General features: G+C 32.9%; 2 protein-coding genes across 2 annotated transcripts; both read left to right on the forward strand.

Moving 5' to 3' along the window:
- The first annotated feature begins 652 nt into the window (after positions 1–652).
- On the forward strand, positions 653–4,260 carry LOC141704261 (uncharacterized). Its single transcript, XM_074507543.1, has 4 exons — positions 653–3,198; positions 3,274–3,373; positions 3,464–3,623; positions 3,725–4,260. The coding sequence occupies exons 1-4, from the start codon at positions 653–655 to the stop codon at positions 4,258–4,260; spliced, it is 3,342 nt and encodes a 1,113-aa protein (XP_074363644.1).
- A 341-nt stretch (positions 4,261–4,601) lies between these two features.
- Positions 4,602–10,158, forward strand: LOC141704262 (uncharacterized). Its single transcript, XM_074507544.1, has 7 exons — positions 4,602–5,155; positions 5,384–5,473; positions 6,546–6,898; positions 6,977–7,103; positions 7,200–7,541; positions 7,644–7,745; positions 9,734–10,158. Exons 1-7 carry the CDS (start codon positions 4,649–4,651, stop codon positions 9,770–9,772), a joined length of 1,560 nt encoding a protein of 519 aa, XP_074363645.1. The 5' UTR covers positions 4,602–4,648; the 3' UTR covers positions 9,773–10,158.
- The last annotated feature ends 6,196 nt before the right edge of the window (positions 10,159–16,354 follow it).

Genomic DNA, 16,354 nt, shown 5'->3' on the forward strand with positions numbered 1-16,354 from the left:
AATCAACGGAAATCTTATTCAACGATTTCCAGTTGAATTTAGTATAAACTATTTTTTGTTCGCGGGAAAGTTCCCACCGAAATGAATAAATTCAGCAGATTTTAAATTCAACCGTTTCTTGTTGAAAATATCAATTATAAAGGCAACCGTAGCTGGTTGGATATACCCGCTATTTGTTTTCAACCGTATCTGGTTGGATATACCCGCTGTTCGTTTTCAACCGTTTCCTGTTGTATTTGGGTAACACATTTAGAAACCCTAATGTCAGTATCCTTTCCTTCTCGTGGCCTCCCTTTTCTTCTTTCACCATTTTTTCCTATCTCCTTTAATTCCTTAAGCTTCAATTTTAAAAGCATTCATGTCCAAGTAAGTATTCTTCCAAATTTTTCATACATATACTTGTAATTCTTGTATTCATATATGTCAATTGTGTTAATATTGTTAATTTTTTTATACTAAATAAACTATCTTAATTATTGTGGCTAAATTAGAGTGATTATTACTTATTTTTAGTATGTTAAGATAATCGTAAGACATTGAGTTATATAATGATTGTATCAATCATACTAATGATATATTAATTAAATTAAGTTGTTTATTGATGTTAGTTCTTATCTATAATAACTAATTAATCAAAATATGATAATTGTAGATGGCATCCGATCGAAGTTGGATGCATCGTAGGTTTGATGCAAGGAATAATATAACCGAGGAGTACAAACATGGTGTACAAAATTTCATCAATTTTGCTATGAAAGGGGAAGTTGATTCAATGGGGAGGATAAAATGCCCATGTAATGAGTGTGGAAATACATGGCGTAAATTACCCGACCATGTAACTTATGATTTGTATCGACATGGCATTATGGAGTCATATACTAAATGGGTTTTTCATGGAGAAAAGCGTAGGTCCGGGGTTGAAGCCGAGACTAGTTTGGGTAATAATGATCCTAGAGATGATGATATGTATGATGCACGTGAAATGCTTCGAGACTTTGCGGATGCACATGGAAATTTTGGGAATGGTGAGGAGGAACCGACTACAACAGCAAAATTTTTTTATGAGATGTTAGACGGTGCTTCTGAACCTCTTTATCCAAATTGTCCAAGTTCTACCACTTTGTCATTCGTAAATAGGTTGTTATATTTCAAGAACAAGCATGGTTGTAGTAATAAGGGCTTTGATGAGTTACTTGAACTTATTGGGTCAGTATTGCCGGAGAAACACAATCTACCTGAGACATATTATGATGTGAAAAAGATGATAAGTGGTTTGAATATGGGATATGAAAAGATTGATGCTTGCGAGAATGATTGCATGTTATTTTACAAGGAAAATAAAAAAAAAACATGTTGTGACATATGTCACAAAGGTCGATATAAGGACCGAAAGGATAACCAAAAGAAGCTGATTCCAAGAAAGATCTTGCGATACTTTCCACTTATACCGAGACTACAACGTTTGTACATGTCTGAGCAAACTGCTAAGTGTATGACGTGGCACCATGATAGAGTCATAGTTGATGGTCAGTTATCTCACCCGGCAGATGGAGATGAATGGAAAGCATTTGATGCTAGATTTCCGAGATTTGCAAAAGAGGCACGAAATATCAGACTTGGCCTTTCTAGTGATGGGTTTGACCCATTTCGTGATCCACTTGCAAGGGATTATACTGTATGGCCTGTTGTGGTGGTTGTTTACAACCTTCCACCATCTATGTGCATGAAAGCTCCATATATGTTCATGCCTCTCATTGTTCCCGGTCCTACTGATCCTACAAAAGACCTACATATTTACCTCCGACCGTTAATTGATGAATTGAAGCTATTATGGCATACAGGAGTGGAAACATATGATAGGTCATCACGCACAAATTTTCAGATGAGGGCTGCACTAATGTGGACAATTAGCGACTTTCCAGCACTTGCGATGTTAAGTGGGTGGTCGACTAAGAGTAAGTTGTCTTGTCATATATGTAGTGGTGATATTAAAGGCTTTCAACTGAGGAATGGTGGTAAGCCTTCTTTCTTTGGCACTGCTCGATATTTTTTGGAACCGGGTGATCCATTGAGGAGTAGCACAAAGTTTGGAAAGAGAGAGGTTCGTTCTGTCACAGCTCGGCATTCAGGTGGAAGGGCAAAGGCTGTATGTGATCTTATAAAATTTCCTCCTCCAGGAAAGTTAACAAAAAGAAGACCTCGGGATTATGGTGTTACTCATAATTGGACTCATTATTCTCCATTTTTTGAGCTCCCGTATTGGGAGACACTTGATCTTCGTCACAATATTGATGTCATGCATACTGAAAAGAATGTTTTTGAAAACATATTATACACGATATTAGCTGACAAGAACAAGACGAAAGATAACTTAAAATCAAGGTATGATTGTGAGGATCTTGGTATACGACGTGAGTTGTGGGTTCAAGATGGAGACATAATGCAACATGCTCCATATGCGCTCTTGAGGGAACAAGTTCATAATTTGTTTAAGTGGATTTCAACACTTAAACTTCCGGATGGTTACGTTTCAAATATATCTAGGTGTGTGAATTTTGAAAAACATACTATTCATGGTATGAAATTGCATGATTGTCATATTTTTATGCAAAAATTACTGCCTATTGTTTGTCGTGACTTATTGCCGAGGCAAGTGGGTGATGCCATTATTGAATTGTCTAACTTCTTCCAAGATTTGTGCTCATCTACCTTGAAATACTCCGATTTACTAAAAATGGAGAAAGATATTGTGAGGATAATGTCTAAGTTTGAAACCATCTTTACTCCCGGTTTCTTTGACCCGATGGAGCACTTGCCACTGTATTTGGCCACCGAGTGTAAGTTGGGTGGCCCTGTTACATATCGATGGATGTACCCTTTTGAAAGATTTTTACATGGATTGAAGATGAAAGTTAGAAACAAAGCCCATCTGGAGGGTTCAATGGCTGAACGCTATATCAAGGAGGAATGTGTGCACTTTTGTTCTCTATATTTTGAATCCAAAGTTGAAACAATGCACAATCGATTGCGTCGTTACGGGGCACCCAAAATGTGTAATGATCCTAACTTGTTAGAAGTTTACACGTATCCGGCGAAACCCATTGTAAGAAAAGGGCATAGAATATTGACCGTCGATGAAGATAGACTCATCAAATATTATGTTCTTATCAACACACCGGAGGTTGCAAAGTACTTGGGGTAAGGTCTTTAACAAATCTATGATATTTTTTTACTTTGATTTATATTATTGTAATGATTGTTATTTGTTTTTAGTGAATTTAACAAGTTGGTACATAGAAAACACCCAGAGTTTGATGATGCAGCAAAAGAAAAATTTCAAAAAGATCGATTCACAAATTGGTTTGAAAGAAGGGTATGTGTCTAAACACGTACATATAAATGTTTCTTATTGTCCTCAAATATTATAATTGTAATACACTTATAAATATATATGAATTTTTAGGTAGCGGATGATCCACAACTCAAAAATGTTTTTAAGGATTTAATAAAAGGTCCGATGCGCGATGTGGATATTTACAGTGCTTGCCACTGTAATGGTTACAAATTTGGTTGTGCAAATTCTAATGAACGCACTTCACCAAATTCGGGTGTGCTTGTCATTGGTAAGAAATATATGGTACTTAATTATTTCGTATCTATTGTTCTATCTTTCGTTATATTAATGCATTGCTTGTACCTAAGAAGTTTACTCATTTATATGTAGGATCTTCATATAAGGGGAGTTTTGAAAATAATTATGGTCGACTCGAAGAAATACTTGAGCTTCATTACCGTAATGGGCATAAAGTTATATTATTTAAATGTCATTGGTTTGATCATACAAAGCATGTCAAGGTGGATAGAAATAGGATGACAACGGTGGATGTTCGATCAACATTAAATACGGAAGATATGTTCGTGTTAGCTAGTCAAGCTCATCAAGTGTATTATGCGAGGCATATTTCAAATCCAAGATCACCATGGTACACCATTTTAACAACAAAGAGTCGTTTTGTTAATGAAGAAGTGAAATCTAAAAGGAACTTTACGTCAAGTGAAGATGCCTTGCAAAATGAGGTTTCAAATGCTTCATCATCTCGTGTCGAGCCCGTGATGATTCATGATCCTTCAAATTTTTTTATTGATTTGAGATTTGTTGAAAATGACAATTCTACGGATGAGTACAACGAAGAACAAAATCAAGATGAAGACATGATTATCGATGAAGAAAGTGAAAGTGAGGAAGATGACATGGCTTAATTTAATATTTTAGTGATTTTACAAAAAATATGATTAAGTTAAAAATTATTGTAATGGTCGTGTTTAATTTTTCAATTGTAATATTGATTTTTATTAGACATTAAATTTTTAATTTAAGATAAATATTAGCCTTCAGCTTATTATTGTTGCAAAAGCAGGGCTCGAGTTCTAGTAGCTACTGGAGGAGGTAAGAAGTGGCTTATTAAAACAACCGGTTTTAATTGAATTTAACTCCTAAAATCAACCATTTTTGATTGCATTTACCCGTGTCATTTACTTGGGTCATATCTTCACAGTTGAAACAAATTATTTTCTTTCTCACAAACCATTTCTCATCTAACTCTCTCCGGAAGCCGCCTCCAAAAAACTCACTAATCTCAAATCAAGAATGACACACCGTCAAACCTACCACCCACAACACACCAACCACTCCGCGATAGTAAAATATCTCCTCCCCAAAAACACCCCCTCCACCTCCCAAGTCCTCGCCGTCGTCACTCTCCTCCTTGTCAGCGGAACCCACATTTTGCTCGCCGGAATAACCCTAATCGGAACCCTAAAAGGCCTTGCTTTAGCCACACCACTTTTCATCATCTTTATCCCAGTTCTTGTCCCAGCTGCTCTCACTATTGGGCTTGTTGTCACTGGATTTCTCGGATCTGGGGCTTTTGGGCTGATAGGGCTTTCATCGCTCTCATGGGTTTTAAGTTACTTTAAACAAGCTAGCCAAGTGATGCCAGATCAGATAGAGTTGTCTAAGAAAAGGGCTCAAGAGATGGATGTGTATGCAGGACACACTACTCAGACCAAGGTTGGTCAGGCTCAGGACACAACTACTACAACTGGAAGGGACACTTCTTTGGAGTACAGAAAATCGGGATGGCTTTCTCCACAGGTATACATTTAAGGTTTATTGTAAAATCGATTTAGGGTTTATGGTTTCAGATTTAGGTTTATTGCAACTAGGATGTTATTTGAGTTCAAATTTTATGGTTTCATTTACTTTTCAGATTTTAGGGTTAATGATATCAATTTAGTGATTTCAATTTAAGCTTTTTTCTCACAAGGGTTTCATTTAATTTAGAGGTTTGAACTTATTTTTCATTTAATTGTTTGTCACCAGCTTGGGAAGGGAAATCAACTTTTGGCTGGGATAATATTGGTTTCTTATTTCGTCACATTTGTTGAGGCACATGTAATTGCTACAAACAAAGTAAGTTCATCTCCTTTTAAGATGATTGAATTCTTTCCCCTTTAGTGACCAAATTCTTTCCCCTGTGGTGACCAAATTCTTTCCTCTGTAGTCCCTGTAGGAAAAAATATCAAATGCACCTCACTAGATTATATAAAGTAATTTCTTACAATAATAATAAGTTAAGTATATGTAACAGGAATGACAAATAAGACTTTCACTTGACAAGAATCAAGCAGATTGTGGCATGCCACAAACTCCATACTTTGATTTTAAAACACAAAAATAATAAAAATTTTATTTAAAGTATCAGTTAGCTCTGCAACAAAAATATTAGACCAAACCATAGCAGTGAACCAAAGTATCAGACTATATTTGAAAGGAGCCAAGTTTTTACGTAGTCATAGTTAAAAAAAAATCAAAATCACATCAAGAAAACCTAAACTTTGGTTGGCGTGACTTGTCGTAACCTTCTTCTTCATTTCTATCTATTCTATTTTCCTTTTACCTCCCCTTCCTCTATAAAATTGGTTCACTCTCTTAAGCGATATTTTCTTAAGACTTTCCTTTTATTATTAGTGCAAATAATAATAAAATGCACTTTCACTTGCTAGTAAGACTTTCTTCTTGGTAGAATCTTCACTTGCTAGTGAAGAAACTTACACAAGCCAACAAACTCGAAATACTATTTGAACTAATTGACCTGCCTACTCTTGGATGTAATGTACTACTTAAAATGATTCGACTAGCTTAGGAGGCAGGGACTATTTATAGTGTAAAAATTTTTTTTACCAGGACTTTTGTAGTGGTAGTGTACCTGTTTCTTTCACCTCTGAAGGACTTCCTTAGATTTCCTTTATATCAATTGTTTTACCTGGATTCGAGCTGCTTAAGTGAGACAATTGCTCCACTTTGCACTCTGTGATCTTCAGCCTTTCTAATCTTTTATATCATTATCTCTTCTTTTTTCAAAAGAAATAGTCTTCCATATATTAGTAACTCCAATTATTTAATTGTAGGTGTTTATTTATTTGGCTTTATAAAATCATACTTGCTTAGGTTTTACTTTTATATAATTGTACAAATTTTGCAGGAGACATTTAAGAGTTGTTGGTTGCTTGTTCTATTTATTATTGTCATGGCAGTGGGGGGCAGTGGTAGTGGGAGCGCACTGAGTAGGGTCACCGGAAACAGGGGGAGAGGTGGAAGAGGTAGAGATGACACTAGGGGCCTGGGCCAGGGTAGAGGTAATGGAGAAGCTGATCCTCAGGAAGAAAATGATGCAGAAGGCAGTGATGAAGAACAGGAAGATGATGATGCTGGACAGAGTGACGGTGTTCTCACATTTGGGAGAGCTCAACGCAGCATTTGTGATGGTGATTACAAAAAGAAGCCACAACTTGGACAACCGAAACTTGGAGTTGTAACCTTTATAAATGGAAAAAAGTAAACAATTTTTTTACAGTTTTGTTATTTTCCAAAAAATTATAATTTGTTACTTACACAGTTTTTTTCATTTAACAGTATTAAAGAGGCTCGTTACAAGAAAACAATTAGAGCGATAGTCAGAAATAACTGGGAGTTTGATACAGTAAAAGAAAAAGGACGCGCACGAGAGGCTTTTTTAAATAAGTGTATCGAGGAGTTCAAGGTATGCTAGCTTATAAATTTTCAGAACTTTTCAATTACTATGACCTTTTTATATTAATACTCGCTTGTAAAGAATTCTATAACTTTTTTCCCGAAGGAATACTACGAATATCAGCCAGAATATAAAGTTGATAAAATCAAAGAACTCGCAGGGGACGCTGTCGTGAGAAATCATTTGAAGGCGAATTTGAAATGTTATATAAATGCTTGGAAGACTGATGCATATAATAGGGTTAAAGAGGCCCATGCCAGGGGAGACACAAGCGCAACCCGACGTACTTGCCCCCCCTACTACTTATCAGAACCTGCATGGGAGGGTTTATGTGACTACTGGGAGACTGAGACATTTTCCAAATTGTCGGAAAATGTAGGGGAAAATGACAAGAAGTCAGATATTAAGCACTCCAGTGGAGCGAAGCCTTTTGACCAACGTTATGAGGCAAAATTTTCTCTTTATATGATGGTGTTGAACTTGCTATTTGATTTTGCAAAAATATCTTTTATCTATACATGTTCATATTTTTTTATATCTCTTTTGTAGGAACTGGAGAAAAAATTGGAAAAGCCTCTCACCCTTTTGGAAAAGTTTGATGTTTCATACAAAAAGAAAGGAAAAGTGGAAGAAATAGGGCGAAAGCTTAAAGTAAGTTGTTCTCCTTGTTTTAGTAACAATTACGAAAGGCCTGATAAGTAGTAGTAGTCATTACCTTTGGGCGGTGTCGTTGTAGTAAATATTTTGTGAGACAGTAGTCAAGTAGCAGTATTCACTACAGCTCCTACGGTTTCATTATTATAAATAGTTTTTGGTGATGAGATAACAAATTTCAGCTTCGAATCAACCTAATATTTCCCCTAGTCAATCACTAATATGTCTCTTAAAGTTGAGAGCTCAACTCTGATATGTTGTTACTCTCTGAGCAGCGAATGACTATTAAGTATAATTTATTAATAGCCCCAATTTTTGATATTAAGTACAATATATTAATAGCCCCATAATATATTAAAAAGAACTACTAAAATAAACTAAATTATTGATATTAAGTATAATATATTAATAGCCCTGTTTTTGTATCAGGGAATTGTGGGCATAATTACAAAACGCAAAAGTGAGTTACTTCTTATTAATGGATGTCTTCTTATGCTTGACAGCTAAATTCAATACACGCTCGTGTATTATTTTTTATGTTCAAGATGAGGGTTTTACTTCACAGTAAGGAGACTAATGTGGATATTTTCTACTTTAAATATGATATTTGGGATAAGAAAGAACTAGAATTTAGAAGGCTTTCTCATTATGTGGGGTGGAAGATGATTAATTTTCTACGGCCTATGTAACAAGTGATACTAAATACTAGGCCTTCTGATCTGCTACACCATTTTTGTTTGATTGCTATTGTATACATGGCTGGAGAAACAGGTCTGTGATCTATTTAAACTCCCAATAATAAAGGGATATTGAGATTGCAATATCCAATTACATAAAGTTCTATTTGCATATCTAATTGAGGATGTCATTTTGTTTTATAAAAAGGAATCAACTTATCGATAATTACAAAATTCAAAAGAGAGCAATAATTTTTTTATTAGTGTATAATTTTTTTCATTATTCTCTAATATTTTGTATGATTAATTTTTTGAAGTTATATTTGACTAAATTTTAGTTTAATTGATCACATTTTAACTTCAATTTTTTATATTTTGTGATTTTTAAATAAAAAATCAGTGTAAATATGAAATTATATTTAACGTATTATTATTTTCAAGTTTTAAGTATCCAAATATTAATAAAGGGGTAGCAGCATTGGTAATGGTAATGCTGATAGGCCTAAATTGACTAGGGTCTCAACTAGCATATATTTGTAATGACTTAATTGCTACTGAATATATGTAAACACACAAACAAGAACTACTATGCTTACCCCAGGCTTGTGCACATAAAAAATCAATGTTCATACATGCATCCGCCTCTATATCATGCTATGCTATAGTGAGCTATATATGTGTGTATGGTTAATACGTCTTTATGTGTTGCGTTTTCGTGAATTTGCAGTGTTGTTCCATACTAGATTTTACTTATGTTCATTTAAATTTAATTGGATAAAATTTGCTACTCTTTTGGATTACTTTTGTGCAAGTCCTGTTTTTTACCAAGATATCATATACAATAGACTTATTTCTTTTTACTACTGCACTCTCAATTTTAGAGTTGAGTTTTAAATACTACCTCTGTGCCGCTGCTATAAGCCCTGTTTTTGTTGACATTGTACTATCAGGGAATTGTGGGCATACATACTACCTCTATCTTTTTAAATACATCAGCTATATTTTTGCCTCTCTATTGATAATTTGTAACTTGTGGCATGTGAAATTATTAAATCCATTCACTTGTACATTCACTTCCATTGTTAAAATTATCAGGTTCAAGAACTGAGACTGTAGATTAATATATTTTGAAATTTTACTTTTTTGTGTTTTTTTTGCTTTCTTGATTTTTATCGATATATCATCATCCCGGTCTATTTACATGTTTAAGCATAATATAGCCTAAAATTTCAATTTTTCTGATTTGCATTAAGGGAAATATTGTGTTAAATAATTGAGTCGTATATCCTTGGTTCTTATGTAATTTAGGAGGTCGTGGAGCGTGCAACGGAAGAGGGGAATTCTTAGGATGCAACACTATCTCTAGCCAACCAAAGGAAACGTGACGTTGAACTATTGCTGGAGGTTTGTCCACCAAAGAAGGGAAAATTTAAAATGTTCCCGCGCCATAGCCTCACGGAGCTTGTTGGAATTGATGAAGTTTCCAAATATACCACTTCTCAGTCTTCTCTGGTCTGCATCCCAGAGCGCATTCCAAAGTCTGCATATTCTATTATCGGGAAGGTCCTGACAGATGTGACTAATATGGTTAAAGCAATAGAGGAGATCGAGGTTACACGTGCTAAACTTGATGAAAAGGTGCAGATTTTGGCTGCTCGTGCTTATCCAAACAGAGATAATCTCGCTTCTAAAATTTTATGGGAAGAGTACATTCAAATAGCATCACACATGACTTCTCCTCTTTGTGAGCGTTATAAAAAGACTATTATAGAGGTAATAATATATTTTATTATTATTATTATTATTATTATTATTATTATTATTATTATTATTATGCTATCTAGACCTGACTATATTTCCAATTAATCTCATTTATCTGATACTATCTAGACCTGACTGTTTTTCCATTAGTGTTGTGCCAAATTTTTTATTTCAGTCAGGGTAGTTTGTTTAGGTGGAGTATCAGCTGCTTTGGTTTGCTGGGCTCTGGTTGGATTTCTATAGTTTTTTATCTAGTTTTGTTAGGTCTGGATGGTTGGTTAGAAGGTGTTGTAGGCCTGTTTCTTTTGTTTGGTTTTTCAGATGTGCTGAAGTGTTGCAGCATGTTTTTTTGCAGAGTGGTATTGCAGGGGTCTGGGTTTTTGATAGTAAGGATTTAGAAGCTGATTTTGTCTGGGATTTTGCTGTAGTTTCTTCCTTAATTTGGAGTGGTGATTGCTTGTGTGGGGTCTGGTGTTTATTTTTTTATGGAGTGTTCAAACAACTGGATTTTCTGTTTTTTTGCTCATGCTGGTTTGCTTAGATCTGGGCTGGAATTTCAAGTGCATTTGATGTGCATTTTTGTTCTTATTTGGGGTGCTTGCAGATTTTCTCTGGTTTTTTGCTTCTCTGGTTGCTTGGCAGGCTGGAGATTTTGGTTGTGGGGCTCTTTGTGTTTGGTTTGGGCCAGTAGGGTCTTTTCCTTGGTTTTATTTAAAACCTTAGTATAAGTGACTGGTTTTAGCATACTCTTCAATTTGTTTGATCATTCTCTGAATTTATTTAAAAACTTAGTACAAGTAACTCTCAAGTAATTTTGTTAATTGATCAAAAGTTGTCTGTATATTGTTTTGGCAGTGTAGTCTAATCAGATTTTTATTCTTAACCACAGGATACACGCTCAGATCATATGGAGGTGGACGAAGATGACAATGATATTCATATAGACGACTTGGAATATCGCTTCCCACTTTAGCTGAAGATCCTAGCTTATGATTATTTTGTCTAAGAACTTGCATGTGTTACTTTGGTCTCAAACTTTAAAATTTGGCATATGTTTTACGATCTCAAGTTACATATTTTGTGTTAGGCATGAAGACATTGAACTAATGCTTGTTTATGTATATATTTCAGTTTGGAGTCTCTCATTTGCTGTTTTATTTTTTATTAATAGTTATATATCTAAAGAATTGTACGGGAGGCAGCCTATGAGGAAGCTTATTGGAAAATTATTTTACAATATTGTATTTTAAAACTTCAACTGTTAGTGGTTGAAACTAAATACCAATTGCCCATTAAGTTCAACAAGAGATGATTGTATTTAACAGACATAATCAGAATTAATCAACTACTTCCGGTTATTAATGAAATCTATATTCAACAAAATTGGGTTGAAATTAATATACAAAAAATGGACTAGTTAATGAATCAACCAAAACCGGTTGGGTTTTAAAAAAATAAATTCAACTTTTTTCGGTTGTTTTTAGTAATTTTGGCGGGATTTTTTTTTTTTTTGTGAAATTCAAATTCAAAATTTTAATCTTTTTTGAAATATGTAAAGTTAATTTCAACGGAAAGTGGTTGAAAATAGTGTCAACAAACTCAACCGAAACTGGTTGAATATAATCATAAATTCAACCGGAATGCTAATTTCAACGGCCTTATTTACAACCGACTGGTTGCGGTTGAATTTAGTATAAATTCAACTAGATCCGGTTGGTCTTATGCTAAATTAAACCGAATATTGTCAGTTGAATTTAACCGCTTTTGTTGTAGTGTTACTTGTGTTTAATCTCATATTGATGTTTCAATTTTTTTAAAAATATTTATGAATGATCCAACCTTAAGGATGCCAGGATCTATATATTTTAATGATATGATAAAATTTTTAGAAAAAAATAAATGTGTTTGGTTTGCTATTTCACCAGTCAACTAATAGTTTGACTAGTACTTCTTATCAGTATTTAGTCCCATATTGATGTTTTAATTTTTTTAAAAATGTTTATGAATGATCCAACCTTAAAGATGTCAATATATATATATGTTAGTGACATTATAAAATTTTAGAAAAAATAAATGTATTTGGTTTGCTATTTTAATAGTCAACTAGTAGTTTGACAAGTAGTTCTTACTAGTGTGTTTAGTCCATAATGATGTTCCGATTTTTTAAAAAATGTAAGTGAATGATCCAACCTTATAGATGTCAAGATGTGTATATTTTAGTGATATGATAAAAAATTTATAGAAAAATAAATGTATTTGGTTTGCTATTTCACCAGTCAAATAATAGTTTGACTAGTACTTCTTATTAGTGTTTAGTCATATACTGATGTTTTGATTTTTTAAAAAATGTTTATGAATGATCCAACCTTACACATGTCAAGATATATATATGTTAGTGATAAGATAATTTTTTTAGAAAATAATAAATGTATTTGATTTGCTATTTTAATAGTCAACTGGTAGTTTGACCAGTACTTCTTAATAGTTTTTAGTCTATACTGATGTTTCGATTTTTAAAAAAATGTATGTGAATGATCCAACCTTACAGATGTCAAGATCTATATATTTTATTGATATGATAAATGTTTTATAAAAAAATAAATGTATCTAGTTTTCTATTTTAACAATCATCCAGTAGTTTGACTAGTACTTCTTACTAGTGTTTAGTCTCATACTGATGTTTTGATTATTTAAAAAATGTTTACCTTACAGATGTCAAGATTTATATATTTAATGATATGGTAATTTTTTTAGAAAAAATTAATGTATTTGGTTTGCTATTTTAATAGTAAACTAGTAGTTTGACCATAGTCATTACTACTGTTTAGTGTCATACTGATATTTTGATTTTTTAAATGATCCAACCTTACAGATTTCAAGATCTGTATATTTTAGAATACTTTTTAAAATTTAGAATATTATAATCTTTGTTAGTAAAATATTAAATAATATTTATGTCCTATAAAAGTTAATAAAATAATAATAATAATAATAATAATAATAATAATAATAAATAAATAAATAAATTGATACTCCTAAATTCGACCGGATACGGTTGTATTTAGAGACACGTCAACTATCAGCGTGAACTATATCTAGTGGACCAAATTCAGTTACTATCCCAACAATCTAACGGTTGGAGTTACACCAAAATAAAACAAAATTATATAAAAAAGAAAACATAACCCTTAACCCCACCCCATCCCGCCTACCCCTCACGCGCCACTACCTCCTTCCCCTCCCCTATTTCTTCCGGCAATCCTCCATCCCTCCCTCCAGTATTCTTCTTCTTCTTCCTCTCGTTCTTTCTCCGATCACATCCCTGCTGCATCTCCACAACTTCGCCGCAGCTCCGGCAACGAAGGTGAAAGAAGAGAAGGATATGTGGTGCTTATATGTATAATATTTGTAATGAAAAATTTCAGTTTCTATATAGGGAGTTTAAGAAGGATATCTCTCGTAAGCCGTAGTTGTAATATACAATTTTCTGATTTCTGTCTTTGGCCGGGTGGTGCTTATAGAACAGATGGAGGCTGCTTTACAGGAAATGAAGGGTGGTGGCCTTATATGTTACTTTTGTGTAAATAATGGTCCAAATTGTCATCTTTGAAAATTAATGCCCTATATGTCACTTCATAACTGAAGATCGTCTAGCGTTTTGATTTTTTTTTCTTAAAAGTAAAACGGAACTTCGTGAACCGTTTTAGTACTTTAATTTTTTTTATATGGGAAAACGGAACTTCGTGTACCGTTTTAGCACTTTGAACTTTTTTTATATGGGCAAAACGTTAGATAAAGCAGCGTTTTGGTAGCAAAACATCATATAAACTAACGTTTTTACCTTTATTTTTTTTAAAAAAACAAACCACTATATCTTGTAAATTATTAAATCATAAATTAATAAAAAAATATTTTAAATTATTTTCTAAAACCCAAAAGAGGATTGTTAAAACCTAAAATGATAAAAATTATTAAATTAAGTTCCATTCTTAAATTTTATAATTATTTAATTTAGAATTAATATTTCTGGTTCCTAGGGTTTAGGCTCCCTAAACCCTAAACCATAAACCCTAAATCGGTGTAACATTTATTAATTTCTTTTTAAATATTTCTAAAACCCAAAAGGGGATTGGTAAACCCTAAATGTTAAAAATTGTAAAATTATGGTATCATTTATAAATTCTAAAAATATTAAATAAAAAATAAATATTGAAATTATTAAATTAAGTTACATTCTTAAATTTTAAAATTATTTAATTTAAAAATAATATTTCTCGTTCCCAGGGCTAAAGGCCCTAAACCAGACCCTAAACCCTAGATTAAATTAGGGTTTAGGGGCCCTAAACCCTAAACCCTAAATCAACGTAATATTTATTAATTTCTTTTTAAATGTTTCTAAACCCAAAAGGGGATTGATGAACCCTAAATGTTAAAAATTGTTAAATTATGATATCATTTATAAATTCTAAAAATATTAAATAAAAATAAATATTGAAAAACGTAACATTAAACGATGTTTCCGGACCCCTAAATAATACACCAAAAAAAGCTTAAAATAAGAAAATAAAACAGAAAAAATAGAAAACACAAAACGTGAGTTAAAGTCACGTTGCTACATTATAAAAAAAAATAAGAGGCAAAACGTTACACGATGTAGCGTTTGTATATATTTTTTTTAAAATTTAAAAACTATAAACGGAAGACAATGTTCCGTTTTGCATGTATTAAAAAAACGGAAGACCATGTTCCGTTATGAGGTGACATTTTGAGTCTTTTTCCCCGAAAGTGACAATTTAGGCATTATTAACTCAAATAGTGACAGTCTGAGCCTTTATTCGGAAATGAAGATATCAAACATAATGCCTAATCTAAACACATATAATATTCTTCTTGGTGGGTATGTAACAACATGGTGTGGTAAACATATAATATAATCTAAAGACTTTTAAAGTGAGGGAAACAAGTGGTATTCAGCCTGATATTCACACTCATTTCCTGTTGCTTTGAGGATATGCACATTCTGGTAATTAAGCTCACCGGAATTTGGATATTTTCCAGTTTCCGGCGAGTTTTTTTTGAAATTAGTATGTAAATTCAACTGTACTCTGCAACATTTAAAATACTATTTTTGACCAAATACGATTGAATTTAATAATTGGGCGGGCCTTTTAAATTTTTTCATTAAACTTAAATATTTGGGCTGGGGTATTCGAATTTTATCCGAAAAATTAAATTTGACCGGAAGCGGTTGTATTTAGCCGGTCGTATTTAAGCGGTTGTATTTAGCCGGTTGTATTATTCGGTCATATTTAGTACTAAATACAACTAGTTTACTAAATATGACTCGAGCGAATACAATCAGTCTAAAAACCGGTCGTATTTAGGTAAATACAACAGAAAACGGTCGAATTTAGCTAAATACAACCGATTTTCCTCCGGTTGTATTTACCCATTTTTTTGTAGTGTATTCAAACTCGACTAGTTTAATAAGTCAGAGCGGAACACGAGTTTGTTCACCAACAACCTACTTGAGCTGAACTCAAGCCCAGTAGAGTTGTGGAGTTATAGTTCACATATATTTTCCAGTCTATCAACCTTGAAGTATAATTTATAATTTTACAAGTTGTATCAACATCAAATCCTAGTCTTATATTACAATTATATATGCACTCTCACACTCTACTCTTTTTTCTTAATATATATTATTTTAATTTTTAAGACGAGTTTTTGGAATGAATCCAATTTTATTTTAAATAATTAAGACATTCTTATTTTAGAAATCATGCATTACTTTTAAACTGTCGATGACAAAATTTTATTATGTTTTGATATTTTACTTAAATTTTGTTTATGTAAACTACAACTTATTTAATGGTGTCTAAAGAATTGGAGATGAACATATCATTAATGTTTGATATTTTTCTTACGAAAAAAGAAAAAACTAAGTGTTAAATTTGAAAAATAAACAAACAAGTCATTACGAGTTAAATCAATACAAGTTATGTAGATATATACTTACACACTTATAAAAATGAAATTTCGTACCTCTTCCCATTCATGAACGCCCTTTACACCCACATTATGCAAAGTCTTAAATATCTATCGATTGCTAGAGCCAACTTTAGAGCGATGTCTGTGGCCTTCACTTTACCAATACTCGAAAAGGGC

The sequence above is a fragment of the Apium graveolens genome, unplaced genomic scaffold, assembly GCF_009905375.1.
Source record: "Apium graveolens cultivar Ventura unplaced genomic scaffold, ASM990537v1 ctg7642, whole genome shotgun sequence".
NCBI classification, from domain to species: Eukaryota; Viridiplantae; Streptophyta; class Magnoliopsida; order Apiales; family Apiaceae; genus Apium; species Apium graveolens.

Bases quoted from the DNA above. Each gene is read 5' to 3' on its own strand.
- LOC141704262 (XM_074507544.1), top strand. From the start codon at position 4,649: ATGACACACCGTCAAACCTACCACCCACAACACACCAACCACTCCGCG. The intron at 5,156-5,383 runs GTATACATTTAA...GTTTGTCACCAG, and splicing joins CGGGATGGCTTTCTCCACAG to CTTGGGAAGGGAAATCAACT. The intron at 6,899-6,976 runs GTAAACAATTTT...TTCATTTAACAG, and splicing joins ACCTTTATAAATGGAAAAAA to TATTAAAGAGGCTCGTTACA.
- LOC141704261 (XM_074507543.1), top strand. From the start codon at position 653: ATGGCATCCGATCGAAGTTGGATGCATCGTAGGTTTGATGCAAGGAAT. The intron at 3,374-3,463 runs GTATGTGTCTAA...ATGAATTTTTAG, and splicing joins CAAATTGGTTTGAAAGAAGG to GTAGCGGATGATCCACAACT. The intron at 3,624-3,724 runs GTAAGAAATATA...ATTTATATGTAG, and splicing joins TTCGGGTGTGCTTGTCATTG to GATCTTCATATAAGGGGAGT.